At 51.4% G+C, this 25,271-nt stretch overlaps 1 protein-coding gene across 3 annotated transcripts in view; it reads right to left on the bottom strand.

Moving 5' to 3' along the window:
- Positions 1 to 14,459: 14,459 nt before the first annotated feature.
- The window catches only part of PNPLA7 (patatin like domain 7, lysophospholipase), a 129,831-nt gene continuing 119,019 nt past the window's right edge, over positions 14,460 to 25,271 (bottom strand). For all 3 annotated transcript variants that reach the window (XM_065853939.2, XM_065853940.2, XM_065853938.2), the window contains exons 33-36: positions 24,637 to 24,744; positions 19,584 to 19,668; positions 15,710 to 15,813; positions 14,460 to 14,653 (exon numbers count right to left, since the gene is read on the bottom strand). In XM_065853939.2, coding sequence (XP_065710011.2) covers positions 14,585 to 14,653; positions 15,710 to 15,813; positions 19,584 to 19,668; positions 24,637 to 24,744 — 366 coding nt within the window. In that variant the 3' untranslated portion in view covers positions 14,460 to 14,584. The remainder of the gene's footprint in view (positions 14,654 to 15,709; positions 15,814 to 19,583; positions 19,669 to 24,636; positions 24,745 to 25,271) is intronic.

Raw genomic sequence — 25,271 nt, 5'->3', positions numbered from 1 at the left:
AGCTGATGCGTGCTGGTCTAATTCGATGCTGGGTCTTGCTTTGTGCCACTAGGAACACAGAGGCACAGAGATCTGAAGGTGCACAGAGATCTGAAGGTGCACAGTCAAAAGAAGGGCGAAAAGAGAAATCCATGAGAATACTTTAAAAATAAGGTCAGCCTGAGCTTTTTGATCTCCCATAATTAGAGGGGGAAAATGCTCTTTATGTCTATGCTTAAATATTTCGTCAATTGTAGCAAGTGCTATCCTTTAAAAATGCAAACAAAAAACCCCCCAAAACTAACAGAAAGATTGATGCTCTCCCCGACGTAACCCCCAGCAGATCTACCTGGAAACACCCCAAGGTTGCTCACAGTGACATTCTCCAGGTACAAAACAAAACCCAGCGTCAGCGCATTAAATTCCTTCCCACAGGAGATGACTCCCATTAAACTTCAACTCATGACTATCCCCCCGCCCTCACCCTGTGTTTTGTTGCACAGTCATGTCACCAGACTTTCTACAACAGAAAATGAGAGAAAATCCATCTGTTCTCAGGGAGCACCTTAAAAGGAACTGTGGAGAATTTGCGCCGTGCAAGCAGTTAGAGTCTCGGTGAAGCAGTGTCCAGTATTGTCAGTTCTCAAAATTAAAAAGCGGGGATGCCTCCACCTTCACCCTGTTTTCAGACCACTGTCTGTCACACTTGTGCCTCTTGGAGCCCTTGCAAACTCTCCGTTGTCCATTCCCCAGCAAGGTCTCGCTCTTCAAGGCTGGGGAGGCTCCAAAGGCACATTGGCTGCTCAGGGCTTGGCCAGTTGGCTTTTGAAGAGGATGGAGATGCCACCACCACTTTGGTCCATGTCCCAGAGCTCCATCACTCCCACAGGGAGAGATTTTTTCTCTCTATCTAATGGGAATTTCCCTTGTTGCAACAGTCACCTCTTGGTCTGTGTGTCCTTGAGAAGCGCCTGGCTCCATTGCTCCATCGCGCTGATCCATCACCCTGCAGTTTCCCCTCTTGCTCTCTGCTCCTTCCCCACCTTCATTTAGGGTTTTTTTCCCTGCCTTTGGGTTTCTCAGAGATATCTGGGGGTCTGGGTTTCCCCAGCGTGGCGCAGAAGAGGAGGCAGCGGCCTGCAGCTCAGTGCAGCTGGAGAGACGCCTTTGCTTCGTGCTCGGAAAAAAGTCAGGCGAGCCAGGCAGACTGTTCCCCATCGCTTCTCCATGGCAACGGGCCTTCCAGACAACGCACGTAGGCAAAGGGGCCGAGGAGGCAGGAGCATCGCGGTCCCTCCGCCCCAGCCCCAAACCTGCACTCATGGGGCTCTCCCTGCTGAGCTCACCCCAAAACAGCTTCCAAAATAATCATGGCTGGGCAGAGAAACGTTCCCCTCCTTCCAGCAGTGAAGGTGCAATATCCCGATACACAACCCAGGCAAAATTCATCCTGGCCAGTGATGATTTTTGTCCATAAAAATGCACGACACTTGAAAGATCTGGTATCTCAGCATCCTGTCAAACCAAACAGCGCGTCTCTGCCTCTGGGAAACCCAGAGCTTCAGACCTGGGTAAGTCTAGGTCTTAGAGCAGGCTGAGATGGCCCGATGATTCTCAGATTTTAAAGATCCAGTCTTTTTATGTTTAGAAAAGCCAATTTTATCAAAACAAACAAACAAAAAGCTATGTATATCCTGACAATATACATGCAAAAAAGATAAATAAGGCAAGGCAAAGCCAGTCACAGGAACAACCTGCAAAAGGCAAAGGCAAACAGTAATAAATACTTCTTCAAACACACCAAGCACGGGAAGCCTGTTGGAGTCTGGAGAGTCAGAAGTTGGCCGCAGTGCAAGAGGAGCATTCGTAGGAGATAAGGTCAGAACAGAAAAACAATGAACATTTTGCATCCGCAGTCAGTGAGGAAAAGCTCGGAGAGGGTCCTGTGCCAAAAGTCATCTCTATATGGACACGGCGTTGGATTTGGCTCATAGTCAAGTGTCAGCAGAAGTAGTTGAAGAACAAATAGCCAAACCAAAGACTGCAAATTCACCAAACTGAGATGGTTCACTTAAGTGCTCAGGAACTCAGAGATGAAACAGTTTAATTACTTAATTGTAATATGTAATCACTGTGCCTCAGTGTCTGAGAGCTTCAGGGTGAGAAGTGAGAAGGGTTTGGGGTTATTAGAGACCATGAAGTCTGAGGTCCCTCCTGGGCAAACTGATAGAAATTGTAAGAAAGAACATGATGAGTGCATACTTGGATACATCCAAAATACTGGGAACAAAATAAAGGTGGCTTTCCTTGGATAAAAGAATGCTTCATGAATCCGTTACAGTTCTTTAGAGGAACCGATAACCATGTGCTACAGCTTGCCTGGGTTTCCAAAAGATCTGCTGAGGGAGTTTCTTACAGAAACGCAGCTACTGTGGGATTAGCAGAAAAGGCTTGAAATAGATAAATAAGTGGTTAAAGGATGTTTGAAGAGTAACTATCAATAGGCAGGGTCCTGAAGTTTGTGTCTGCTCACTTCAGAGTATTCAGAAAGAATCCTGAAAAGGAATTGAAAAGAAGAGGTGACAAAGCTCGCTGATGATGCTGAGGTACCAGGGTCATAAATACATGAGATGCAGTAAAGAATTATACAAGGACCTCATGATAGTAACTAGGTAATAAAATGGCTCGGGCCATCCAGAGCAGATAATAACAAGGACAGGCACACAGGAGAAAAACGATCATCTGTGGGCTCTGCGGATAACACAGCTGGTTCTTTAGTTACCGAGAAGGGCAGAATAACAGGTCAGCAGTGCCGAGGGAGGTGTGGGACCCTCCCTGGGGACACTTCCCAGGGCTGTGCGTCACTGAGCATCATGTGCTGAGGCTGCAGAAGTGGTACGAGAGGACTGGCTCAGGTATGCGTGGTTTTAGCCCCCTGCCCTCTGCTCCTGTCGATCTGCACAAGACAAGCAGCCCGAGCGCGGTGGTGACGGAGGACAAAGCACCGGGCTGAAAAGAAGACAAACTGACATGCCCACCATCCATAAACACAGTGTCCTAATTAATCCCTTCTGACAAGTCACTACATCCCTGAGAGATGGTGACATTATAAATCCAAGGCGGTGGGGGAGCTGTTGGGTTTAACCTGCGTAACACTGTTTGGAAAGAGCTTGAAGACAACACTTATGGCCAACTGCACTGGGAAGCTCAAGGTCCCCCAGGTACCACGAGGTCACTCAAACATCATCTACCCACCTTCCTGCTTGGCCAATTTAGTCACTTCAAGATGTTACTGTTGAATTAATCGATTGGAAACTTCACTCTAATGAGGCACTGTAAGAAAATAAGTTCCCTAACACTGGCATAATTAAAATTAGGCAATATATCACAGAAGCAATATCAATAGCTAACAAGTTGGAGTTAGCCAAGAATTATGGCTTTGCTTTGAGCAGATTCATTTGGACAGAGCTGTTCTTAAATGGCCAAGCATTTGACATCAGAAAATAAGAGCTTGTTCAAATGTGGTCCCAAAGATAGTCCTGGTCACCGGGTGAACAGCTCTCCTGAACCAGCGGGGACTGGAGCACTCAGACCCAATGTTAGGCCAGCTCAGCCCCAGCTATTTTTAGTAAAAGGCCTAATCAGAAATTATCAGAGATGGATACAGCCTCGCAGCCTCGCTTTCTGTTACATGACGTACCAGCCCCGATGTGCTAATGGGTGCAGCGTTGGTCGGAGGGGAATTCAAACAAACCCCCTAGACCCTGATCACGGGGTTACCTGTACTCAAAGATTGAAGCCTCTCCTCCACCCTCCTAAGTCACTGCGTTTCCCAAATCTCATTTTGCCAGCATTATGAAGAAGCCAAATACTTTATATTCTCTGTCTGCTGCTGCACAAGGCAGCAGCGTCCCTGGCAGGACAAGCCCGGCTCCAAACTTGAGATCTGGAAGAGAGATCTGCTTAGCTAGGGCTGAGCTTAGCAGCTTTTAGAAGTGGGGAGGACAAGTTTCACCTTCGCACCGTCGTGCACCAGCCCCCCTGCCTGGGCAACCCTTCCCCTGCTCTGCAGCACCCGCGCGGCCCTTGTGGGAGGCACCACGCTCCTTAAAGAAAATGATGTTGCTGGCCTTTTCATTATGTTGCCCAGCAAATGTTCCCATGAAATATGGGCCTAATTATCTACCCACATTCAGATTACTCTAAGATGCAATTTTCTTCCACTCTGTGCAGTTTGCTTTCCTTCTGATTGAAATACGCTCAATTAGCTGTTACTCTGCCTGCTGAAACCTTGAGCTGCCTTCCCAAGGCTGCTCCATCCAGGTCTCGCTGGCATTACAACAACCAGGTGACACAAGCTCACGTGCAAAGGGGTCTCACCACCCAGCCATGCCTGTTATTAGATTTGTATTGCAAAGCCTGGTCAAGACTGAGGGCTCGAAACATGAATTATTGGGCAAACCTGCCTCAAAACGTGGCCCCAGAAGGCTCAGATCATTTTCTAAATGCAAGCTGTGCCTCGTGCCAGGTCGATTGGAGCCAGGCAGACTCTGTCCCGTGCATACCCTTGTTAATGTGCATACACACCGATTCATAAAGCAATAACAGTAATAATAACGATCATAATAATACCGTGCAGACATGTAAGAGAGGACAGGAGCATATCCAACCCCACCAACCACGTAGAGCCATCCGTTTCTTAAAATTATACAGCACGTTGAAGAGCAAAAGAGCCCTGACAGTCACATGAGCTGGTTATGGCAGGAGGGAGGATTTGAGCAGGACGGTGACATCATTTTACTCCTCTTGGCTAAAGTAGTGGCATCAAATTGACCTAAGCCAGTCCCCCAGAATAAGCTACAGTAAATAAAACCAAGTGATATAATAAAGGAAACAACGTGGATATTTCATACAGGGAAAAGATTGCTTAACTTCTCCACGGAAATGTGGAAGTGCTGGTGTGAAGTGTCCCTGAGGGCTCCTGTCCTGCTGCCTGCTCGGACCACACTGTCACCAACACTAGGACAACTTTGCTTGGGCAGGTTGTGACACTTGCTGGGCCATGATCCCCCTCCCCATGGTGATGTGTTCCTACACCCTCTTGGTGAAGGAAAACTGATTTTGCACCTACCAGAGACAGGTTTTACTCCCAGGGTCCCCAGCAGCAGCCGTGGAACTGTGGAGCTGCAGGATTTTGCCCTACAAGGGAGGTTCCTCAAGGTCGGGATTCCCGAACAGCTCCAGGAACCGATCTGATGGTAATTGATTGCTCAATGATTCAGTGATTACTCAGTTTTTGCTCCATCCACATCTCAGTATTTCATTGTTTGGCAAAATACCAGTCTGACTTTGTCCTGACATTGGTACCACGCAGCAGAAGAAAAGTTGAAGTGGCTCTTATGTTTAAGGTGGAATAGAGAGCGTTGCTGCTGGAGGAGAGTTGTGTGACCACGTCCCTACAAACACCTCCAGCCCTGCCCCACACCACGTCCAACCCCTGCCTCATCTAAAGGTGTCGGGCACAGAAATGAAGCCGTTTCCAGCTCTCTCACACATTTACCAGCACTGTTGGCAAAAGGGCTCAGGCAGAGCTGGGAACGCTCCGTTCAGCCCCGGGCATGGCAGGGCCAGCTCCCTCCAACACCGCTCTTCTCCCCATCGCAAGGGAGCGACTGTGGCGTGCGGGGACTGATCCTGTGCTGGGCGAGGCCAAGGAGCAAAACGGGTAGAAAAGTACAGGGAGGATGAGTCAAAGCTGGGCTGGAGGCTGAGCAGGGGAGCACTGGGCCTTTCCCTCGTGATGGGCAGAGGGAAACTCTTTGCGGTGGTCGGAGCTGAAAGGGCGGCGAGGAAGAGCGGGGCGCCGGGCTCTGCTGTGTTGTGGGTACCGCAGGGCTTTCCACAGCTCCTCTCCCCGGACTCAGCTACATACCTGAGTCTGTGCTAACGACAAGGAGCAAATGTGGGCACCGAGAAGAGGCTCACGCGGGGCTGCACACACATTTACAGCTGTCAGCAGCTCTGGGCCATGGTGAGGGTGTAGAAAAAGGAATGCCATCTACTTCAGCTGGGGCATCATGCAAAGGTGCAGGCAGTAAAGAGCCTCTAGCTTAGAACCTGCTGGCAAGGACAAATTTCACAGCTGCAAATAAAGTAGCCCAGGGCACGGGAAAGGAATGGCCTGAGGTAGGATGGGTCACCTGCTCTGCTGTCCCTGCCCGTGACGTTTCCAAGCTGTGAATTCAGATTGGCGCTGAGTGAGGTTCGGCGGGGAGCTTGGGATGGGCGGCAGCTGAATCTGTCACGGTTCCGCAGGAAAGGACCTGCATGCTGCTGCAAATCTTCAGCTGAACCGGAGCCAGAAGTGTTGTGCTTGTGCGGGGTGGGCGAATGTCACAGCGTGAGAAACAGCACGGAAATGTGCTGTTGTGCACCGGGTGCGCAGTCTGGTACGGCAGCTGAGGACCGGGCTGAGCTCTGGCTGGGGCATTTTGGGGAGATTTGGGCTGGGCGGAGGGCTCAGAGGGAGCACCAGGAGGGGTTGGATGGTGCAAAAGTGCAGCCTGTGAGCAAAGGCTGAAAGTGAGACTGATTCACCCCAGAAAATTACAGACCTGGGGGAGCCACAGCCACACGCTCCAGTTATTACGAGGCTGAAGGCAGGACAGGACAAGAAGCAAAGGGGTTAAACGGTGGTGGGGAAATTCAGGTTAGATGTGAAGAAAACCTGTTTAAAGACAGGGAAGCGGTGGAACAGGCTCCCAGGGAGAGCAGAGGTGCTTTGGCTTCGACAGCGTGTTATAGAGCACGGAACCATAGAGTCCCATACACTCGTATGGCTTGTTCTCCTCATCACTCGTGGAACCAGCAGCTTCGCAAACTTCACGGAGGTGGGGACAAGTACGAGAAAAATTGAAGAGGGGAATAAACCCCAACCACGTCTAGAGCAGCGGTTCTTTGAGCAGAGCAAAAGAGCGAATATTGCAGTCAAGAAAATATAACTTTGTCTGAAATTCCACCCTCTAAGTCAGTGGCCTGAAAACAGCAATTGAAAGCAAAATTACAATATCTATGAAGAGGAAGAAAGGAATATGCACTGATCAACATGCGGCAATCGCCACGACCAACTAAAAGCAGAGATATTGATAGAGGAGGGTGAACAACCAGAGGAAAATCAATGTCTGGCAAAGCCACAACCAGTGAGAAGTTGTTCACTAAATATATTAGAACCAAAAGGAGCGTTAATGATGTTGCAGGTTCGTTTCATAGACTTAGAGATGATGGTCAGGAGCAACCTTGGGTGCGCGACATTCTGGTTGAAAAATGGAGAGGACACGTGGGATTCAATTAATATAGAATTCAAGGATTAAAAATACACCCATCAGTGTGGGGTAATGGAAAATGTCTTGTCAAATGAGCCTCATTTCACCCTTTGAGAAAATTACGGGTTTGTAGATAAAGGTTACCATGTAGCCATTATTTGCTTAGCTTTTGGCAGCGTGTTTGGCTTAATATCATATGACACCCTAATTACAAATTTAGTACTATACAATCTCAATAAAGCCCCTATTGAATGGATGGAGAGCTGAAAACCCATCTCCAAAACAAGGAGCCATCAGCGAACAGGGATGATTTAGAGGGATTCTGCAGGAGCTGGTCCCAGCCTGACACTAATCAATGTTTTCATCATTGATTGAGAAATGAGCACAAAACACAGCTGATGAATTATCCAGCTGCTGGAAGCAGGAGGACTGGCAATGAATAATTATGACAGAGAAGTTATACAGAGCAACCGGGATCTTTTCTATGCACAAACCCATTTTCACTTGGCAGTGTTAAAATAGGAAAGCGTTCAAACAGGAGCGAGGGAAATATTTCATCCGAAAGAGATGGGATGCGAAAAATCTGGGTATCATCAAGGCAAAGTAAGTCAGAGGCGGCTTTTACAGCAACACAGCGCTGGCCCCAGGTGCAGGAATGGGAAACAGAGGATGGGAAATGGCCTGAGGTTGCAACAGGGGAGGTTGAGGTTGTCCCCCAGCTCTTGGCACCCTCCAAAAAACGAAAGGACTCTCTTCCCCAAGGGAGAAACAATTGGCTTTGCTGAGTTCTTGCATCAGGCTTGGGTTACATTCCCCACCCCCCATTATTTTCTGCCACTAATTGTTGACACATTGATAAGAAGGGGCAGCTGGGGAGGCAGAGGGGACATCCAAGGCTTGCAGGAGGGGCTGTGCAAGGAGCAGGAGCCCAGCTGCAAGTTACCTCTCAATGATGTATTTACACCATCAGCAAAGTGGCATTTTTTTGGGGCAGATTCTGGACCTGCAGCCCCAAAGATGCTTTTCCATCACCTGCTCCTAAATCACCCACATCCCCAGCAGCCCCAGGGCCCTGGTGACCCTCCTGGATGGTACCAGAATCAGGGCATCTCACAGCAAAGTGAGTCCACAGCCCTTCACAGCTGCCGGGGAAGCGCTCGGCTCTGCCGGTATTTTTAGCTCCGTCGCTCGAGTTCACGGCGTGACCCAGTTTGGCAACGTGAAGCTCTGGCCCCGCTGGGTCCCCGCTCGGCTGGCGGGGGAGGACACCGGTGGCCCTGCCTCACGGGGCTTTGCCTCCCTGCGGATCAGCACAGCGCACCCAGGAGATCTGGGGAGAGGAGGAGGGTCCCGCGGGAGCCAGGGCTGGGGACACGTGCGTGTCCCTGGGTGGGCGCCGCTCTGCGGGACGTGACAGCCTTTTCTTGGGGCTCTGCGCTTCTGCTTTATTCTTGCCTCATGCAAGATCAGCAGCTCCCAGGGCAGCGGTTTCACTGGGAGGAACAGGAGTGGAAGCTGCTTCTCCTGCCATGTGTTTCACACTGAGAAATGGCCACAGTGCTCCACCAGCTCCATGAATGTGGCAGCTCTTGGGTACTTAGGAAATCCCTTTCCTGACGCTTGGGGGGCACTGGGCGGTTCATCGCTCACAGAAGAGGAGCCCCAGAAAGACGCAGGCTCACCCCAACAAACTCTGCAAGGCTCAGCTCTCCCCTCTGCTTCCAGTGGCCAAAATCTCCGTCTCCACCAGGTACGTGTCCCAGCAGGAGCTGTGGAAGCGGCAGCAGCCCAGGCACTGACCCCGAGCCAGCAAAACCTGCTCCTCGCCAGCTCTTTCCCACCCCATTACCCCTGAAATCCCAGGGGTGACCACTCCGCCAGTCCCGCTCTAAAAGCTTGTCCGATCTTTGCTGCTTTAAAAGCTTTCTATTTCCAGCGAGGAAGCAAGCGGAGGGGGGGGTTTCACAGACACCGGGTGACTCAGAGCTGTGGCTGAGCCACCGGGCAGCAGTTCCAGGGACGTCCCCAGCCGGGCTGGCACCCCCAGCTCCGCAGCGGGGAGCGAACTCACCCGCCAGCCCCTTCCAGCAAACTCAGCACCGAACTGAGGAGCGGGACAGCAGCAAGAGCCCGGTCACACACTGGGGGAGCAGACCCACACCAGCGGGAGAGGGGAAAACCCAAGATGGGACTCATGATGAAGCCAAGGACAACAGAGCCGGCACACACGTCCTTCCCCATCACATCCACCTGCGCAAGAGCCAACGCGCTGCTCAGGCAGGGGAATTCTCACTCAAAACAACCCTTCTGGCAATGGCAGCGACCGCCTGAAAACTGGCACCGCGTGCCTCTGCCTCGGGGCAGCCACCAACCACGGTGAGGAGAAAGGGGTTTGCAAGTCAGCGGTAAAAACATGGATGCACACGCACCTGAGATGGAGTGAAAGAATTACATTGGTTGCAAGTGCAGCCCCAGGCACAAGCAGTGCTGAAAAGCAGCCCCTGTGCCTGAGCATGTGCAGAGAGACCTGCAGCCAATACTGGGGCAAACAGGGCATCTGGGGACACCTGTGACCACCACAGCCTGTGCTGGGGCACACGGGGCATCTGGGGACACCTGTGACCACCACAACCTGTTCTAGGGCACACGGGGTATCTGGGGACACCTGTGACCACCACAGCCAGTGCTGGGGCTAATGGGGCATCTGGGGACACCTGTGACCCCCCGTGGTGGCCCAAGCAGCAGCAATGTGCTCAGGCACAGCGCGGAGCTCACCCCATCCTGCCCAGGTCAGGGCGGCTCGAGCAAGGCACCAGCCGTACTCGACATATTCCCCCGGGGCTGTCCATCACATCCAATGCGCCTTCTTCGAGGAAAAAATGTGTCATTTACGGTACGTTAAAAATTAATGTGCATTCAGTGTTCTTTCTGATCCCAAATCACACACCGCATGACTGCTAGAACGTAGAGCTGTGCTCATCCCTGCGAGGACGGCATCGCTAACCCTGCCAACCACAGGCGTTCCAAAAATGAGTATTTGCAGCAGCATCGTTAGCGTTTGTACCTTCTGGATACCAACTCCCGCCCGGTGCCGGGGCTGTCCCGGGCCAGCCGGGCGCTCAGCACTGCACAGGTCTGGACCAAAACATCACTCCTTGCAGATAAACCTCTGCATGTCCAGAGCTGGGGGACCGGCTGCTTCATCACGGGAAGCTCATTCCTGTCCATACCCCCCAACGCAACAAGGATTAATTAAGAGCCATCCCTGCTGGTGTTGGGCACGGCAGAGAGCAGAGGCAGCGGCGCTGCCAGTTACCTGTGTAAACGCCACATTTGCACTAACGCTCAGGCCCCGGGTGTGTTCCCAGTGCTCAGGATGCTGCTCAGGGCCGGTCCTGCAGCGTGCACGGCGTCTGCAGGAACAACCCCGACACACAGTTCAATAGCTTTGTGGTATATTCACTTCTAAACCCAGGATTAATATTAACACAGAATCCCAGAATGTGAGGGGTTGGAAGGGACCTGGAAAGCTCACCCAGTGCAATCCCCCCATGGAGCAGGAACACCCAGCTGAGGTTCCACAGGAAGGTGTCCAGGCGGGTTTGAATGTCTGCAGAGAAGGAGACTCCACAGCCTCCCTGGGCAGCCTGGGCCAGGCTCTGACACCCTCACCAGGAAGAAGTTGCTTCTCAAATTTAAGCAGAACCTCCTGTGTTCCAGTTTGCACCCATTGCCCCTTGTCCTGTCACTGGTTGTCACCCAGAAGAGCCTGGCTCCATCCTCCTGACACTGCCCCTTTCCATATTGATCCCCAGGAATGAGTCCCCCCTCAGTCTCCTCTTCTCCAGCTCCAGAGCCCCAGCTCCCTCAGCCTTTCCTCACACGGGAGATGCTCCACTCCATCATCACTGTGGCTCTAATGCTAAATGCTTTTTTGCTTTTGCTAGTGCCACGGTTTCCCCTCAAAGCCTTGATTTAGGGGAGGGGAAGGGAGGGGAAGGGAGGGGAAGGGAAGGGAAGGGAAGGGAAGGGAAGGGAAGGGAAGGGAAGGGAAGGGAAGGGAAGGGAAGGGAAGGGAAGGGAAGGGAAGGGAAGGGAAGGGAAGGGAAGGGAAGGGAAGGGAAGGGAAGGGCATTTGGCGGTGCTGACCGGCCCAGCATGGACATCACCAGCGCCTGCAGCAGCTGCCGCCCGTCCCCGTTTCCCATGGCAGCTCCGGCGCGGGACGCGGGTGCAGGTGTCCTGCCAGCACCGTTTATACCAAACTCCAAATTAAGGCCATTGGGAAAAAGAGGCTCAGACCCCCTGTGACCCAAGAGGGGATGGGGACAAGGAGCGCAGACACAAACCCACCAGAGCAGAACCAGCTGTCAGCTGGGAAGGGACCATTAATGGGAGTCTGTGCCCTGGTGCCAGCAAAAGCCACATCACAAAATCACGTTCATCAGCCAAACAACATCTTAATAACCCCAAGGGCTCCTGCTCCGGGAAGCCACTGTCCCACGGCAAAGCCTCACGTCCCACGGCCACATCTCGGTAGGGCTCCCAGCGCCGTCCGGCCTCGCGGAGGGGAAAATATTTGCTGTATTTCTCATTTGCTGATTTTATCACCGGCTCTTACTCACAGCAACAGTAAATTAAACCCAGAGATGCAGTAAAGCCCCCGCATCTTGACAGCTTAAACACAGTCCTCAGGCAGCCCGCAAGGAAAATCACACATTGGAGGAGGTCAGGGGAGCACGAGTAAATAAGATGAGATTAATTTTGGAACAACATGCAGTGAGAATGACGTCTGCAGGGAGGGAGCATCGCGGTCCTGCCCCAGCCCGGCCGTCCCTGCCCGCAGAGCGAAGCCCGGGGGGCTGCACCGACACAACCGGCTCCGCACCGGTCAGGAACCCGAGAACCTGCAGCAGGAGCCGTGCATGAGATCCCAGCTCCCCGGAGGTGTGGGGCTGGTGCTTCCAGCTGCTACGTGGGCAACAGTGTCTGCTTCTTCTTCCCAAACCCCACTGGGCTGTCGCTAAGAGCTGAACAGCTCGTTAATGAAGCAACTAATTAAGTTCTTGACTTGCACCGAGACATCTGCAGCAGGTCAGCCCCAGGGTGCCGTCCCACGGGCAGGACAGCGGCCCAGGCCCGGCCAGGCAGACTCGGGCTCTCCAAACCGCCCGTCTCCTGCTCCATGGACAGCAGAACAGCAACGGGACTGTCGGGGTGGAGCCCGGAGCACAACGGGTGATGCAGCACTGACCCCGCGGCACAGGGCTGGTGTCTCTGTGGGCTGGGGCTGTTCCAGACCTCCAAATGCTGAATTGCACACACGTGCAGGATCATTGGGATTGCACCTGCAAGTGCAGGATGGGGCTGAGCCACCGACAGGTGCTGTGTTGCTGGGCAGAGCTCAGCCAGCAGCAAGGCAAGCCGGGAAAAATATTTTGCTTTTTAAAGTTGTACTGTAATTGTTTTACATTCCTCTGCGCAGAGGGATTGTCTCAATGTCCAGGGCTCAGCTACAGAGAACACAGGGAGGAAAGCTGTCAGTTATTTAGAAGATGCTTTCAGTCCCACATCAAAGGTTTCTCTTCTGCATTCCTACATCTGAGCTAAATGCCGTTTCCCTGTGGAACAGGGCACAGAGCGAACACAGCGGCTCCCATCAGCCCGCCCCGGAGCCCCGCGTGTTTGTGTTCTCTGCGACTCCTTCGACCTGTGTGACCAGGAGCCCAGCGGCTCCAGAGCCAGCCTGGCTGCCAGGACATGCAGCTACAACACACAGCTTGGAAATTATTAATTACCCGTTTGAACAGAAGGGGAGAGCTCTCCTGATCAGCCCAGAGCAACAACGCCGGGTTTGGGCTGATGGACCCGTCATTCTTCTGGAAAACCACCGATGATCGGCAGCCCTGGCTGGGAACAAGTCCACACTTTGTACTGAAGCCTTTTGAAAACCACCACCATGTATCTGTGCTGGTCGTGAGCCAAAGGCCGGGATGACCATGGCCATGACCAGCCCCTGGCTGGTGGCCACAGCCTCCTCAGCACCACTGCACTTTGGTCTCATTCACAGAATCCCAGAATGTCAGGGGTTGAAGGGCCCTGGAAAGCTCATCCAGTGCAATCCCCCCATGGAGCAGGAACACCCAGCTGAGGTTCCACAGGAAGGTGTCCAGGCGGGTTTGAATGTCTGCACAGAAGGAGACTCCACAACCTCCCTGGGCAGCCTGGGCCAGGCTCTGCCACCCTCACCACGAAGAAGTTGCTTCTCATCCTTAAGTGGAACCTCCCGTGTTCCAGTTTGCACCCATTGCCCCTTGTCCTATCACTGGTTGTCACCGAGAAGAACCTGGCTCCATCCTCCTGACACTCCCCCTTTCCATCTTGATCCCCATGAATGAGTCCCCCCTCAGTCTCCTCCTCTTGTCCAGCTCCAGAGCCCCAGCTCCCTCAGCCTTTCCTCACACGGGAGATGCTCCACTCCCTTCAGCATCTTGGTGGCTGCGCTGGACTCTCTCCAGCTGCTCCCCTTCCCCTTCAAAAGCCATTTTTCAGTTTTCTTCCTAAGAATTAATTCTTTTCAAAAGCAAGGAACAACCACCAGTGACTGCACTGTATTCTGTACAATTGCATTAACCACAATCTGCATCAAAGATCTGGATGACCCTTGCAGGGAAGGTCTCTGATCCCTTCTGGGCAGGCTCTGCTCACGCCTGGAGGCATCACCGCCGGCTGCTGATGCACTTCTCAGAGGGCAGGAGAGCTCGGCAAAGGAGGCGGCACGAGGAGCATCGTCAGCGCTCTGGTCAGACAAATCCCCTCAAGGCAACAGCACCTGGAGCTGAGCAGAGTTCACATAAAGTAAGAATTATTAATAGCTCGATTATTCAGCCAAGTGGAGCTATCGGCAACGACAGATGTGAGACAAAAGGAACAAACACCCGGGGACTTCTGAGCACGCTGAGCTCCCGTCAAACGCTGCGGCCTGGGGGAAGAGCACTGGAGGGTTCTGACAACACGCCCAGCGGCTCCTGCATCAGGATCTGCAAACCGCACGCGTTTCTTCGCGGGTCTGATACAAACAGAGGCAAGTTGGGCTCTTCGTTGTTGACAACCTTCTCTTCGTAGGAGCCAACATGAAGAACCACACAGACATTTCAATTTGGTAAAATGGTTTTATTTCACAGGGCAAATAGAGGCAAGTCATGATTCCAGAGTTATCCAACAAGTGTCAGCTCCATGATCTGTCAGGAAATCTGAAGTTATGGTTCACATTAACTGATTTCTTAGGTGCTGCTCGCCTGGTCCTCCACGTTGAGGACGTTCCTGCGCTGTCTTATCTGCACCTCTTCATCCTGAAGGATTAAAGAAGCAGCAAGCACAAAATCATTCTTCAGCATCCTCTCTGAGCTGGATAAAATCTGCCCTGTCCCCTCTACCCTTTCTTTGTCCACCAACCACTACCCACCAGGGATCTGCTCAGCAAACCAAATCTTCACATCATCACTCCTGCTCCTCACTCAAAGCACCGAAACCTCCTTTAGCAGCTCCCCAAGCACCTTTCCCACAGCTCCCAGCTCCCACTGAGAAACTGTTTGTGTCCAGCACAACAGGCAGCTTCACCTTTCAAACCCACCGGCCGCTCCAGTAAGAAGTGAGAGCAGGAGGGAATCGACCCTTCCCAGCTTTGCTCCTCCGGCTGTGGGTCACAGTGTGTGCACTCGGGCCTCACAGCACAAGATCTCCTCAGGGTGGACCTGCTGTCCCGCAGAACCAAAACAACTTTGGTTGCAAGTGACCTCTGGCGGGTATAACACAATTTTCTGCTCTAAGCTGGACTAACTCTAACGCTACATTTGGTTCTTCAAAGCATCTAATTGGTTTTCAAGTATCTGCAAGGACAGAGTTTCCACCACCTCCCTGCACAGCCCGTTGCAGTTCTCAGCCATCCGTACTGGGAAATATTTTCCCCTGTACTCAGTGAGGATTCTTTCAGTGCAAGTTGTGTCTGTGGCCCCTTTCTTGTCTTTTTGCTGCGCATCTCTGCTGCCGTTGTCTCCACCACCCCCGGCGGGCAGGTGCAGCCAGACCCTCTCTTGGCTTCCTCAGAGCAGAGACAGCAGCTCCCTCACCCACCTCCTGAGCGAACCCCCGCGGAGCTGCGGGGCCAGGTTTTAACCGTGGTTCTGCCGCACACCGCACCACAGTAGGTGACCGAGCTGAACGTGCATCATTTAGTGTCTGTACTAGGTGAAAAGCAAACTTATTCCTGCACAGTTCTCCTCAGCAAGTCCCTTCCAGGTGCTTCTCTCCGAGCCCTTCCCGACAGCTCCACCGCACACCCACCGCACACCGTGCACAGGGGAGTCGGCACCGACACAGGCGCTGCCTGTTCCCAGGGCAGCTCGTACCGAGTCGGAGTTGTCTTCAGCCTGGGTCCTTACGAAATTGATGTAATCGTCCTTTTGGTTGTCCAGAACTTCTTCCTCATACTCAGTCTGGTAGTCTGACTCATCTAAAGAGAGAGGAGAGCAAACACACCAACTGAACGAGCATTCAGAGAGGCAGAGAAAACTGGACGAGGAATGATCGTTGTTGATTTGAGCACTGAGCGCTGGCCAGGGCAGGATGACTGGTGGCCAACCCCCCCAGCTCAGTGACCTGGGGCTGCTCCAACACAGACATCAGCTCTCCAGCCAGATCACAAAATAAACCATCTCTGGTACGGGACCTGGTGTCCTGGAGCCCTGCAGCATCTCCAGTGCCTGGAGCACGAGCAGCAAGATACAAACTGTCCAAGCTACTCTGGTGGGTTCTCGCTGGCCAGCCAGCAGGACACAAACGTGGCAATGGGGAGATGCTCCCTGGTGACGCTCTTCACAGAATATTTGCCGCATCCCACCCATCAGTCCAGACAAGGCCTGCAGCTACCGTCAGGAACCATGTCTGTGTGCTACCAGCCCAACTCCCCTGCACACATTGGTCACAGACTCACTGGGAACAGGGACATCCAGGTATCAGCTCAGCTCTTTCTGGTGCACAGGTGATCAGAGAATCATTTTGGTTGGAAGAGACCCTCAGAATCATCGAGTCCAACCATAACCTAAATCTAACACCACCCCATGTCCTGAGAACCTCATGTCCGTCTGTCCAACCCTCCAGGGATGGTGACTCCAGCACTGCCCTGGGCAGCCTGTTCCAATGCCCCACAGCCCTTTGGGGAAGAAACTGATCCCCAGATCCAACCTCAACCTCCCCTGGCACAACTTGAGGCCGTTTCCTCTCATCCTATCACTTGTTCCTTAAGAGAAGAGACCAACCCCCTCCATGCTCCAACCTCCCTTCAGGCAGTTGCAGAGCGAGAACGACTCCCCAGCTCCTGCTCTCCAGGCTGAATAACTGAATAACTTTGTGTCTCACAATCTCTGGTCCACAGTGCCACTGACACTCCCCTCCTCTCCACAAGGGACAACCATCAGCTCTCTCAGGTATTCCAGTCATTTTTGTGCAACGTTCGGTTTTCCGCCGCTTCCACGGGTGAACCCAGGTGCGCTCCGAGCTGCCGAAGCAGTCGCTGCTCTTCAGCCCACGAGTGAAGCAAGTGGCTCATGTTTCAACCGGATTTTTGATTAAGTATTGCTTTTGGGAACAGTCAATAGCATCTGCTCCACGCTGAAGACAACAGCACAGCCTGTTCCACAGCATTTCCTTCTAGCACAATAACTACAACCAACTGCTACAACATTCGGATTAAAGACATTTGGTCTTTTTAAATGTTTTTTATATTTTTTACTGTGGATCAGAGAATTCTTGTTAAGTTTAGACTAAACCGGCAACTGATTATCTTTGATAAAATGCACCGGGAAAACTGCAAACTCATCGGAACAGCAACAGAGAGCACAAACAACAGTTTGCAGTTTACAGCTCTAATAAAAACGACTGCCATCAAAACCTTGATTTTCCAAGCACTATTCAGTATTTAACAGGTTTTTATACAGATACTATAAAACAAGAGAAGGGTGTCCCCTCTCACATCCTTCCCACAGCACCTCTGGGTGCTGGAGGACTAGAGGGGGAGGAGAACAGATGATGAGCATCATCTCCCATCACCCAGACTCTGAGCACCGGGGGCTGACGGGGCCACCGCTTCTTTATGCTACAAAACCTCCACAAGCGTCACACAGGACCGAGGCCTCATGCTGCTCTGCACACCCAAATCGGCAGCTCCAAAATGAGCCATTGAAGAGGGGACGACTCCAGGGAAGGTACCTGAGGCCCCGTTATGTTCACAGAATCCCAGAATGTCAGGGGTTGAAGGGCCCTGTAAAGCTCATCCAGTGCAATCCCCCCATGGAGCAGGAACACCCAGCTGAGGTTCCACAGGAAGGTGTCCAGGCGGGTTTGAATGTCTGCAGAGAAGGAGACTCCACAACCTCCCTGGGCAGCCTGGGCCAGGCTCTGCCACCCTCACCAGGAAGAAGTTGCTTCTCATCTTATGGTGGAAGCTCCTGTGTTCCAGTTTGAACCCGTTGCCCCTTGTCCTACTACTTTCAATCCTTGCTCTCAGTTTGCTCAAGGGCAGAGCAGAACCCTGACTGCCTTTTCTCCCTGAAGACGACACAGCTGCTCTGCCCATCAGGGCCTCTCACCCTTCGTATCAACACTTTTCCTATTCCCCGACAGTCGCAACATGATCATTGTCATTTTCTTTTTTCAGAACAAAATTATTGACAGAATTTCTCCAGCCAGGCTGAGATGTGCTGTCAGGACAGGCAGGGCCTTGCTACATCCCCCCTTGTCCTATCACAACAGGCCCTGCTCAAAAGTTTGTCCCCATCTTTCTCATCAGCCCCTTTTAAGCACTGAAAGGCCGCACTAAGGTCTCCCCAGAGCTTCTCTTCTCCAGCTGCACACCCCAGCTCTCTCATCCTGTCCTCCCAGCAGAGCTGTTCCAGCCTCGGGTCATTCCTGTGGTTCCTCTGGCCCCTCTCCAGCAGGTCCATGTGTGTCCTGTGCTGAGGACCCAGAGCTGGACCAACACTGCGGGGGGGTCTCACCAGAGCGGGCAGAGGGGACAATCCCCACCCTGCACCTGCTGCTCACGGGGCTGGTGACACAGCCCAGGGTCCGGTTGGTTTTCTGGGCTGCACGTATCTGTGAGGAGCACGTGGAACGTGGCCATCCCATCCCAGGCAGCCCCTGCCCAGGCCCTCCCTCCTTAACCCCAAATCAGCCATAACTACTTTCTGAAAATCATGTCCCCTTTGTTACGCTCATGTTCATGGCCTCACCCAGCAGAAAGGTCTTAATGGGGGCAAACAATTAGAAACTATATAACGGAGGAAGATCTGTCCCAGTACACCGGTTAAATCTCAGCAGGTCTCAGTGCCCATGCCTTAAATAACCAACCTACACGAACCCTTCATTCTTGTTCACAATGGCTGTTTCAACCACATTTGATTAATATTTTCTTCATAAGGCATATGATGGCAATTAGCATTTCAAATTACCACAGGGACATCTCTGCAAACAGTCACAGATGGGAGGACTGCTAACTTTAGATTTCCCTCTGCAAGAACAAGAAATCAGGAGGAGGGGGAGAGACTGTTTATAAAGAGCTTTAGCACTGGTGAAACGCCCTGAGATTTCAGGCCTGCAAAGCTCTGATTCTTTTTAAGTGGCATTTAAACAGGGAACTGCTCCGCAGGGCGCGCTTGAGGCACCAGGCCCTGGACTGCCTTCACGTAACGATGCAGGAGTCGTTACCTGCTCCTCATTAGTTCACTGGTGCTCCCCATAACAGGAGCAAATGAAAAGCAATGGAGCCCGTGAGTCACTCCAGATCCTACTCATGACAGCAGGGAAATAGAAAATCCTTCAGTCAAAGCTTTAAATCAACCTCCTCCGGTCTCAAAAGGGCACAGACCAAAGAGCAAAGCCATCGCAAGGATGTGGGCCAGCGCAAGGGGAACGCAGGCCCGTCTGTGCAGGAGGTGCCATGTGTGTTATTTCACTCAGACTAACTCGAGCAGGGATTATCCCCAGTGGGAAACCACGTTAGAAAAGGGCTGGCAGCGGCGGTACCGCCACAGCATGAACATCCGACTCCCACCCACTCTTGGAGGAGGCAGCAGGAACACGGAAGATCTGGCCCTGCAGAGGCTCGGGATGGAGCGAGGGGACAGCCAGCCCTGAGCCACCACAGTCCCACATGGGCTGGGACAAGAGCACCACCAGAGAAGGGACACGGGAGGAGCGAGCGCCCGCTGCCCTGCCCCGACTCACCGTCTGCCACGGGCGCCTTCACGGGCTCGATCCGGGAGACGATTTCTGCCAGGTCCGTAAAAGAGGTGGTGGGAGAGGTCACGTTCTGAAACACAGCAGGCAGTTTTAGGTATGTTAGCAAACGTGCACAAAGAATCCAACCACTCTTATCATATAAAAATGATGTCTGTTCACAGAAAGCTCCAGACACATAAATCCTCCACAATTGCCCCCCTCAATTACTCATCAGTGAGTAATTCACAGAACAGCTCTCCTGATGCAGGTCTGGTGGCAGAGACGGGATTCCCAAATGCAAAGGGACAACCTCTAATGGTGCCTTCTCCACCCATGCCTTATTAAACATACAGCAAACTACAGACAAGATCACAAAGACAGGAACTGGTGGCTCTGGACTCCATGACAGACGAGCTCTCCAGCACTGTTATTTTCTAAGAGGGACCAGCTGGGCCAGGTGCAGCCCCCCAAGAGCTTTCACCTGCCCCCAGGAGAAGGAGTCCCAGGTTCCAGGTGGGGACACAGCACGTGGTCCAGCCCTGAGCCTGCACGCGATGCTGTGGGATGCTGCAGGGACAGGTGGGCAACAGCCCAGGAACCGGGGTGACCAGGACCCCCTGGAGAATCCCGCAAGCTGTGGAGCTGGAGGTGCTGCAGCCAGCGAGAGCCTGAGGTACGTGGTCCACCCACAAGGAGAAATATTTTCAATAAACCCTTTCTATTTTCACTCAGTCTTGCCCAAGCAGTGGGCTGAGTGTTCTCTATTTTGAGAAGTTGCCTGTTCCAGCTTTTCCTCTAGAAAACCCAACTTTGGTATTGAAGCAGCGTTTTGGTCTTCCCACATGCCGCGCCGTGAGCAGCCCTACCTGCCCGCTTGGGGCCAGGCACAAGGTCACCAGATGGAAACCTGAACACCTTGTTTTAAAACCAGGTATTTTAATTAGCGCAATAGCACATACCCCCAATGGGGAGGATGGGGAAGAGCTGGCAGGGGACACGTTATTAGCACCGGGCTGCCGGGAATCTCTGGGACAGTCATCGTTCTGAACGCCCAGACCTGTCCACGTGCTTCCAGACAGGGCAGTTTCCTAACACAGGGGTTTTATGAGCAATTCTTTGCTCTTCTGGCAAGAGCACTGATCCTGTGAATCACACACCCCCTGTAGGGTCACAGCAGAAGCCCATTACAGCTGCAGCAGATCGCTCTCCGCTGACCTTTCATTTGTAACTAACTTTTGATGTCCTTTAGCACAGCTAAAGCAAGGTGTGAATCCAGGACAAACAGCTGGTGGGGAGCAGTAGACAGAGAAAAGCCCAGAAGGAATTAAAAAAATACCTGTATGAGATGAAACAGCTTAGGACACACACTTTAAAATATCCAGAAGTCAGGAAGCTCAGCAGCTCCGTTTGCCCATTAAGGAGCTGTCAAGAAGGGTGAGTCAGTCCTGTCTCATTTTGAACATGGACCCGAACGGTCCCAGTGCAGCGCCTGCACAAGCCTGTTCCTCAGACCGGGAGGAAAAGCATCTACATCTTCGTTTTGTGCCGTATGACTAAGCGAGGGATTCGTGCGAGCTCTGGCCGCCCAGCACACACAGCAACGTTGGAGGCAATCGCCTGTGCTCTAAAATCCAAGCGGTGCACGGAGCGATCCGGCAGCCCGTGCCAGGCTGTCCTGGGAGCACGGAGCCGACAGGGACCCGCTTTGGACAAATTCAATGTTTCAATACCTCCTCTTACTATTTTAGGGACAAAACCACACTCCCACCGGTTAACACAAGGCAGAGAAGCGTCTCCGATTCGTTTGAATCCCACTCTAAAACCTTGCTGCTTTTTTTTTTCCAAGGAGGAAAGTATTCTCTTCGGCACAATCTTTATTAAGTAAATTAGAAGAGAAAGACAGTTACCATTGTAGTCTGCGAAATTATATTTAGCTTTGACTCTGAATAACACTTCAATAGACAAAACTTCCCTGAGGAGATCCAATTAACGGCATCGCATTATTCTGTGCTGGGAAGAGTAAGGGTTGCTCAAGTGAAGTTTATGTGAGGTTCCTGTTGTTTGTGTCTTCAGTATTTGCATTTTTGAGATAAGATAAACAGTGACTGAACGATGAAAGCAAAGAAGTATCTAAATGATTAAATATCCGGAGTTTTTAAGTAGAAAAATCAACGCTTATGACATGGAAAGAGGATAATAAGAAACCATGCTCAGTTCTCTCTGATGTTGAACACTCCAGAAATAGCTGAAGAACTAAAACATATAAAGCATCAAAACCTTCGCTAATGAAAGGCAAGTTAAAAATATCGGCCGTTATCCTTGGAAGATAGCAGAGCTAAAGGACTGAAGTGATTCTAATGGACTAAGAAAACAAGAGAACCACCCCAGTGGGAGCCTGCAGGACTTGTTATTTCATAGAAATAAATCTACTGAAACAGGAGGCAGATGAAAAAAGTGTTGTTTTTTACAGGACGCTGGAGTTTTCAGAGGAGGAGCAAAGATCTCCTGGGTGCCTGGAGCTGAGCACAGGGCTGATGGTTCCCGCTCCATCGCCCGGTTCGCTCTCCTCAACCCATTTTCATCCTCCTGGCGCCTCAGCAATCAGCACTTTCTGCCTTGTTATCAAACGCAACCACAGGCTGTGCCTACAATGAGTACACGACATATTTGATCTCCAGGGCAGCTGAAGGGCCATAAAACCCCGGGCAGATTGTGATAAATGTTCAACTCGCTGCTTGATGCACAGTTGTAACCAATATCGTTATTTAACTGAAGTATTAGCCTGAGTTACTGTACCCATATAATGGGCAATTTTAAAAGAAGTCTTTCTTTAAATAAGCCATTGTTACAGCAATGAATGTATTTGAGCTTGTTACCAGTTGGTGATAAAAGTTAGAGGATGAAATAAGACATTTAACCATTCCTGAGACACCCACCATTTCCCTCCTTTGACTTCTTACAACTATTAATACACAAACCCAAACACGCACCAGCTTAGAAGCAGGCTGAGCACAGGGCATCAGAGGCAGAATGGGGACCTGTCCTGTGCAGCTCAGACTAATGCATCTCCGGGTCACCTTCCCAGTAAGAAATAACAAGTTGTGGGGCTCCTCACTGGGATCACCAGCTGGTTTCCCCCCCAGGCTCAGTCCCTGTCGTCCCCAGTTCACCCAGTGACTCACGCCTGACTGAGCTCACCTCTCTCTGGTGACACATGGGGTCCAGGACAACCGTGGTGTCACCCAGCCCTGGCGCTGCCCTTCTTCTCCCCTTGCTCTACCACCACTCTCTCGAGGAGCTGTAAATCCTCAATGTCACTTGTCACCTCTCTTGACTTTCCTTAGTGAGGCTCATTACGGTCATGACACATTCTGGCAATCACTTAAAATATTACTGCTCATTTCCCTACCTCTAAAAGATGATAGAGATGAATTACTGGGTAAAACATGAAACCTTTGTAGCACTTGGGTTTTAAATCAGAGGAATTCAAAGGAGGGTAAGGATAATAAGCCAATATATTACAATATTGTACCCAAGCCCTCAAAAAAAGTGATAAGTGTTTCTTAAAAACAACTGAAACTTCCCTGCCAAGAAATTCAGTCAGCCCTCTGAGTTATGAACCAGCTCTAGAGGCTGACCTCAGTCCTTAGACTGTAAAACCAGGAGACTTCTGAGTAGATATCTTAACTACTCAGCAACACTATGTATTCTATAGATTTACCATAACCGGGCATTTAGCATTAACTGCTCAGATGTGCAGAACAAGGAGTGTGAAACCCAGCAGTGCTGCCAGCTCCTGCAGAGCCTTAACGATGGCTGCAAAATGCCTTCTCTGATAGGGGGGTGACAAGAAAAGCAACAAAGCAAGAAGTCCGCAGCCTTGCAGGGATTTTAACTCTTGACTAAAACCACATCTCCAGCAAGTGCTTAAATCAAGTTTTCTGGAAGCATCTGATAGCTATTTGAGTGACACCCTGCACACCAGTGATGGCTGCGATCAACACCAGCGACCCCAATTCACGTCTTCTGGTGGGAGAGAGAAAGAGAGAGAGCGAGAGCTGCTGCCCTGGCAGATCAGTTTCCAGTAGCAAGGACAATACCCAGGTACCAGCCTAAACTTTGTGGCACAAGAATAAATGAAAAATAAATCTTAAAGTTTACTTGTGCCCACCCAGCGTTACTCCAGGAGACAGTCCACATGCACATTGAAGCAATGGGTGCGAATGTGGCCCATCTCCTGAAACCACAGAGCATCTTCTTGCACAGGACCTGAGGGACAGAGCCACAGCCACCGGTGCAAGAAGCAGCTCTGGCAGCACGTTTGGTGCCCTCGACACTGGTGAGACACACGGGGATGGAGAAGAGAAAGGTGGGTGTGTGAACACGTACACATCAGCTACGCGTCTCGGGAAACGGTTACTGGTGAGCATCCTGCCTGCCTTTGGGGACATTTGTGTTGCGAACGATTCCAGGTTACAAACACAGTAAAGCAAAAACCTGTTAGAAAGGAACAGCAACAAGAAGAGCCGCTGCAGTTCTTGGGGTTTCAGAGACCCCATCGTACCTGCTGAGGATCATAGAATTATTTAGGTTGGAAAAGACCTTCAAGATCAAGTCCAAGCATTAACCCAATGCTGCCAGGTCTACCACTACCCCATGTCCCCGAGAGCCTCATCTATACACCTGTTCAACCCCTCCAGGGATGGTGACTCCACCACTGCCCCGAGCAGCCTGGACCAATGCTTGGATATGAATGCATCCCTGAACGGGCACAGATCAGGTACTGGGGATGGACAAGCAGAGATCGGAGCTGGGCAGAGCAAACCTTGGCACACTCATACCTGGTGACCAGAGAAGTGCAGGATCTCGTTCATCCGGGCTGTGATTCAAGGAAAGAAGTTTCTGAAAATCTAATCATGCCATTTCTTGCCTAAAATACCATTTTATCTACATGCTCGCAGCAAGGACATGAGGCAATTGATCGTTCTTTTTCATCCCCTGAGCAGTTCTGGGGCTGTACACAATCTGGCATGTGAGTGCAGTTATACCGAACACTTACATCGGTTTTGGATTTGCAAGTCCAAGTCCTGTCTGTCAGCATCGTGTCAAGCACTCCACTCCTGCACCAGACACTAAATATAGTTTTCCCGTGCTGATATCCCACTTCCTGCAGAAAAAAGAGTCAAGGCAAAAGAGTAATTAATATTAAAAAAACCAACACTGTCACATCATCTCCAAATCAGTGAGAAATCCAGAGCTCTACCCAAAGCCAGGATGTACTTTTGCCACCTTCCAGCCTCAGCTACGTGGGCTGTTCAGCTTAAGAACGAGGGGACGATTAAGCAAACAAGGTGCTATTTTAAGGCAAAATGCTAATTTGACCTTTGCTCCCAGGGTATGCAATGAAAATGCCACCTCACACAACTATTCTTACATTTTTCAGGCAGGCTGCTTGCAGAATAACACCTTATAAAGAGAAGCTCAGGACACGTATGTATGCACACAGTACCGGCTCTTTCTTTGGAAGAAGGTAACAATAGGAATTAATTTGTCTCTTCTCCCCTCTTGGCTCAAGAAAAGCCAAGAAAATACAACTTTTCTAGCAAAGAGAAGTTACCGTAGGGCTCCAAAAATTCTTGCAATAAGTTAAGCCAGACTGCACTGAACACGTGAGAGCTGGTTTGCTGGAGCGGG

The sequence above is a fragment of the Patagioenas fasciata genome, chromosome 20, assembly GCF_037038585.1.
Source record: "Patagioenas fasciata isolate bPatFas1 chromosome 20, bPatFas1.hap1, whole genome shotgun sequence".
In the NCBI taxonomy this organism is placed as follows: Eukaryota; Metazoa; Chordata; class Aves; order Columbiformes; family Columbidae; genus Patagioenas; species Patagioenas fasciata.
This window is presented reverse-complemented; position numbering and strand designations above follow the sequence as displayed.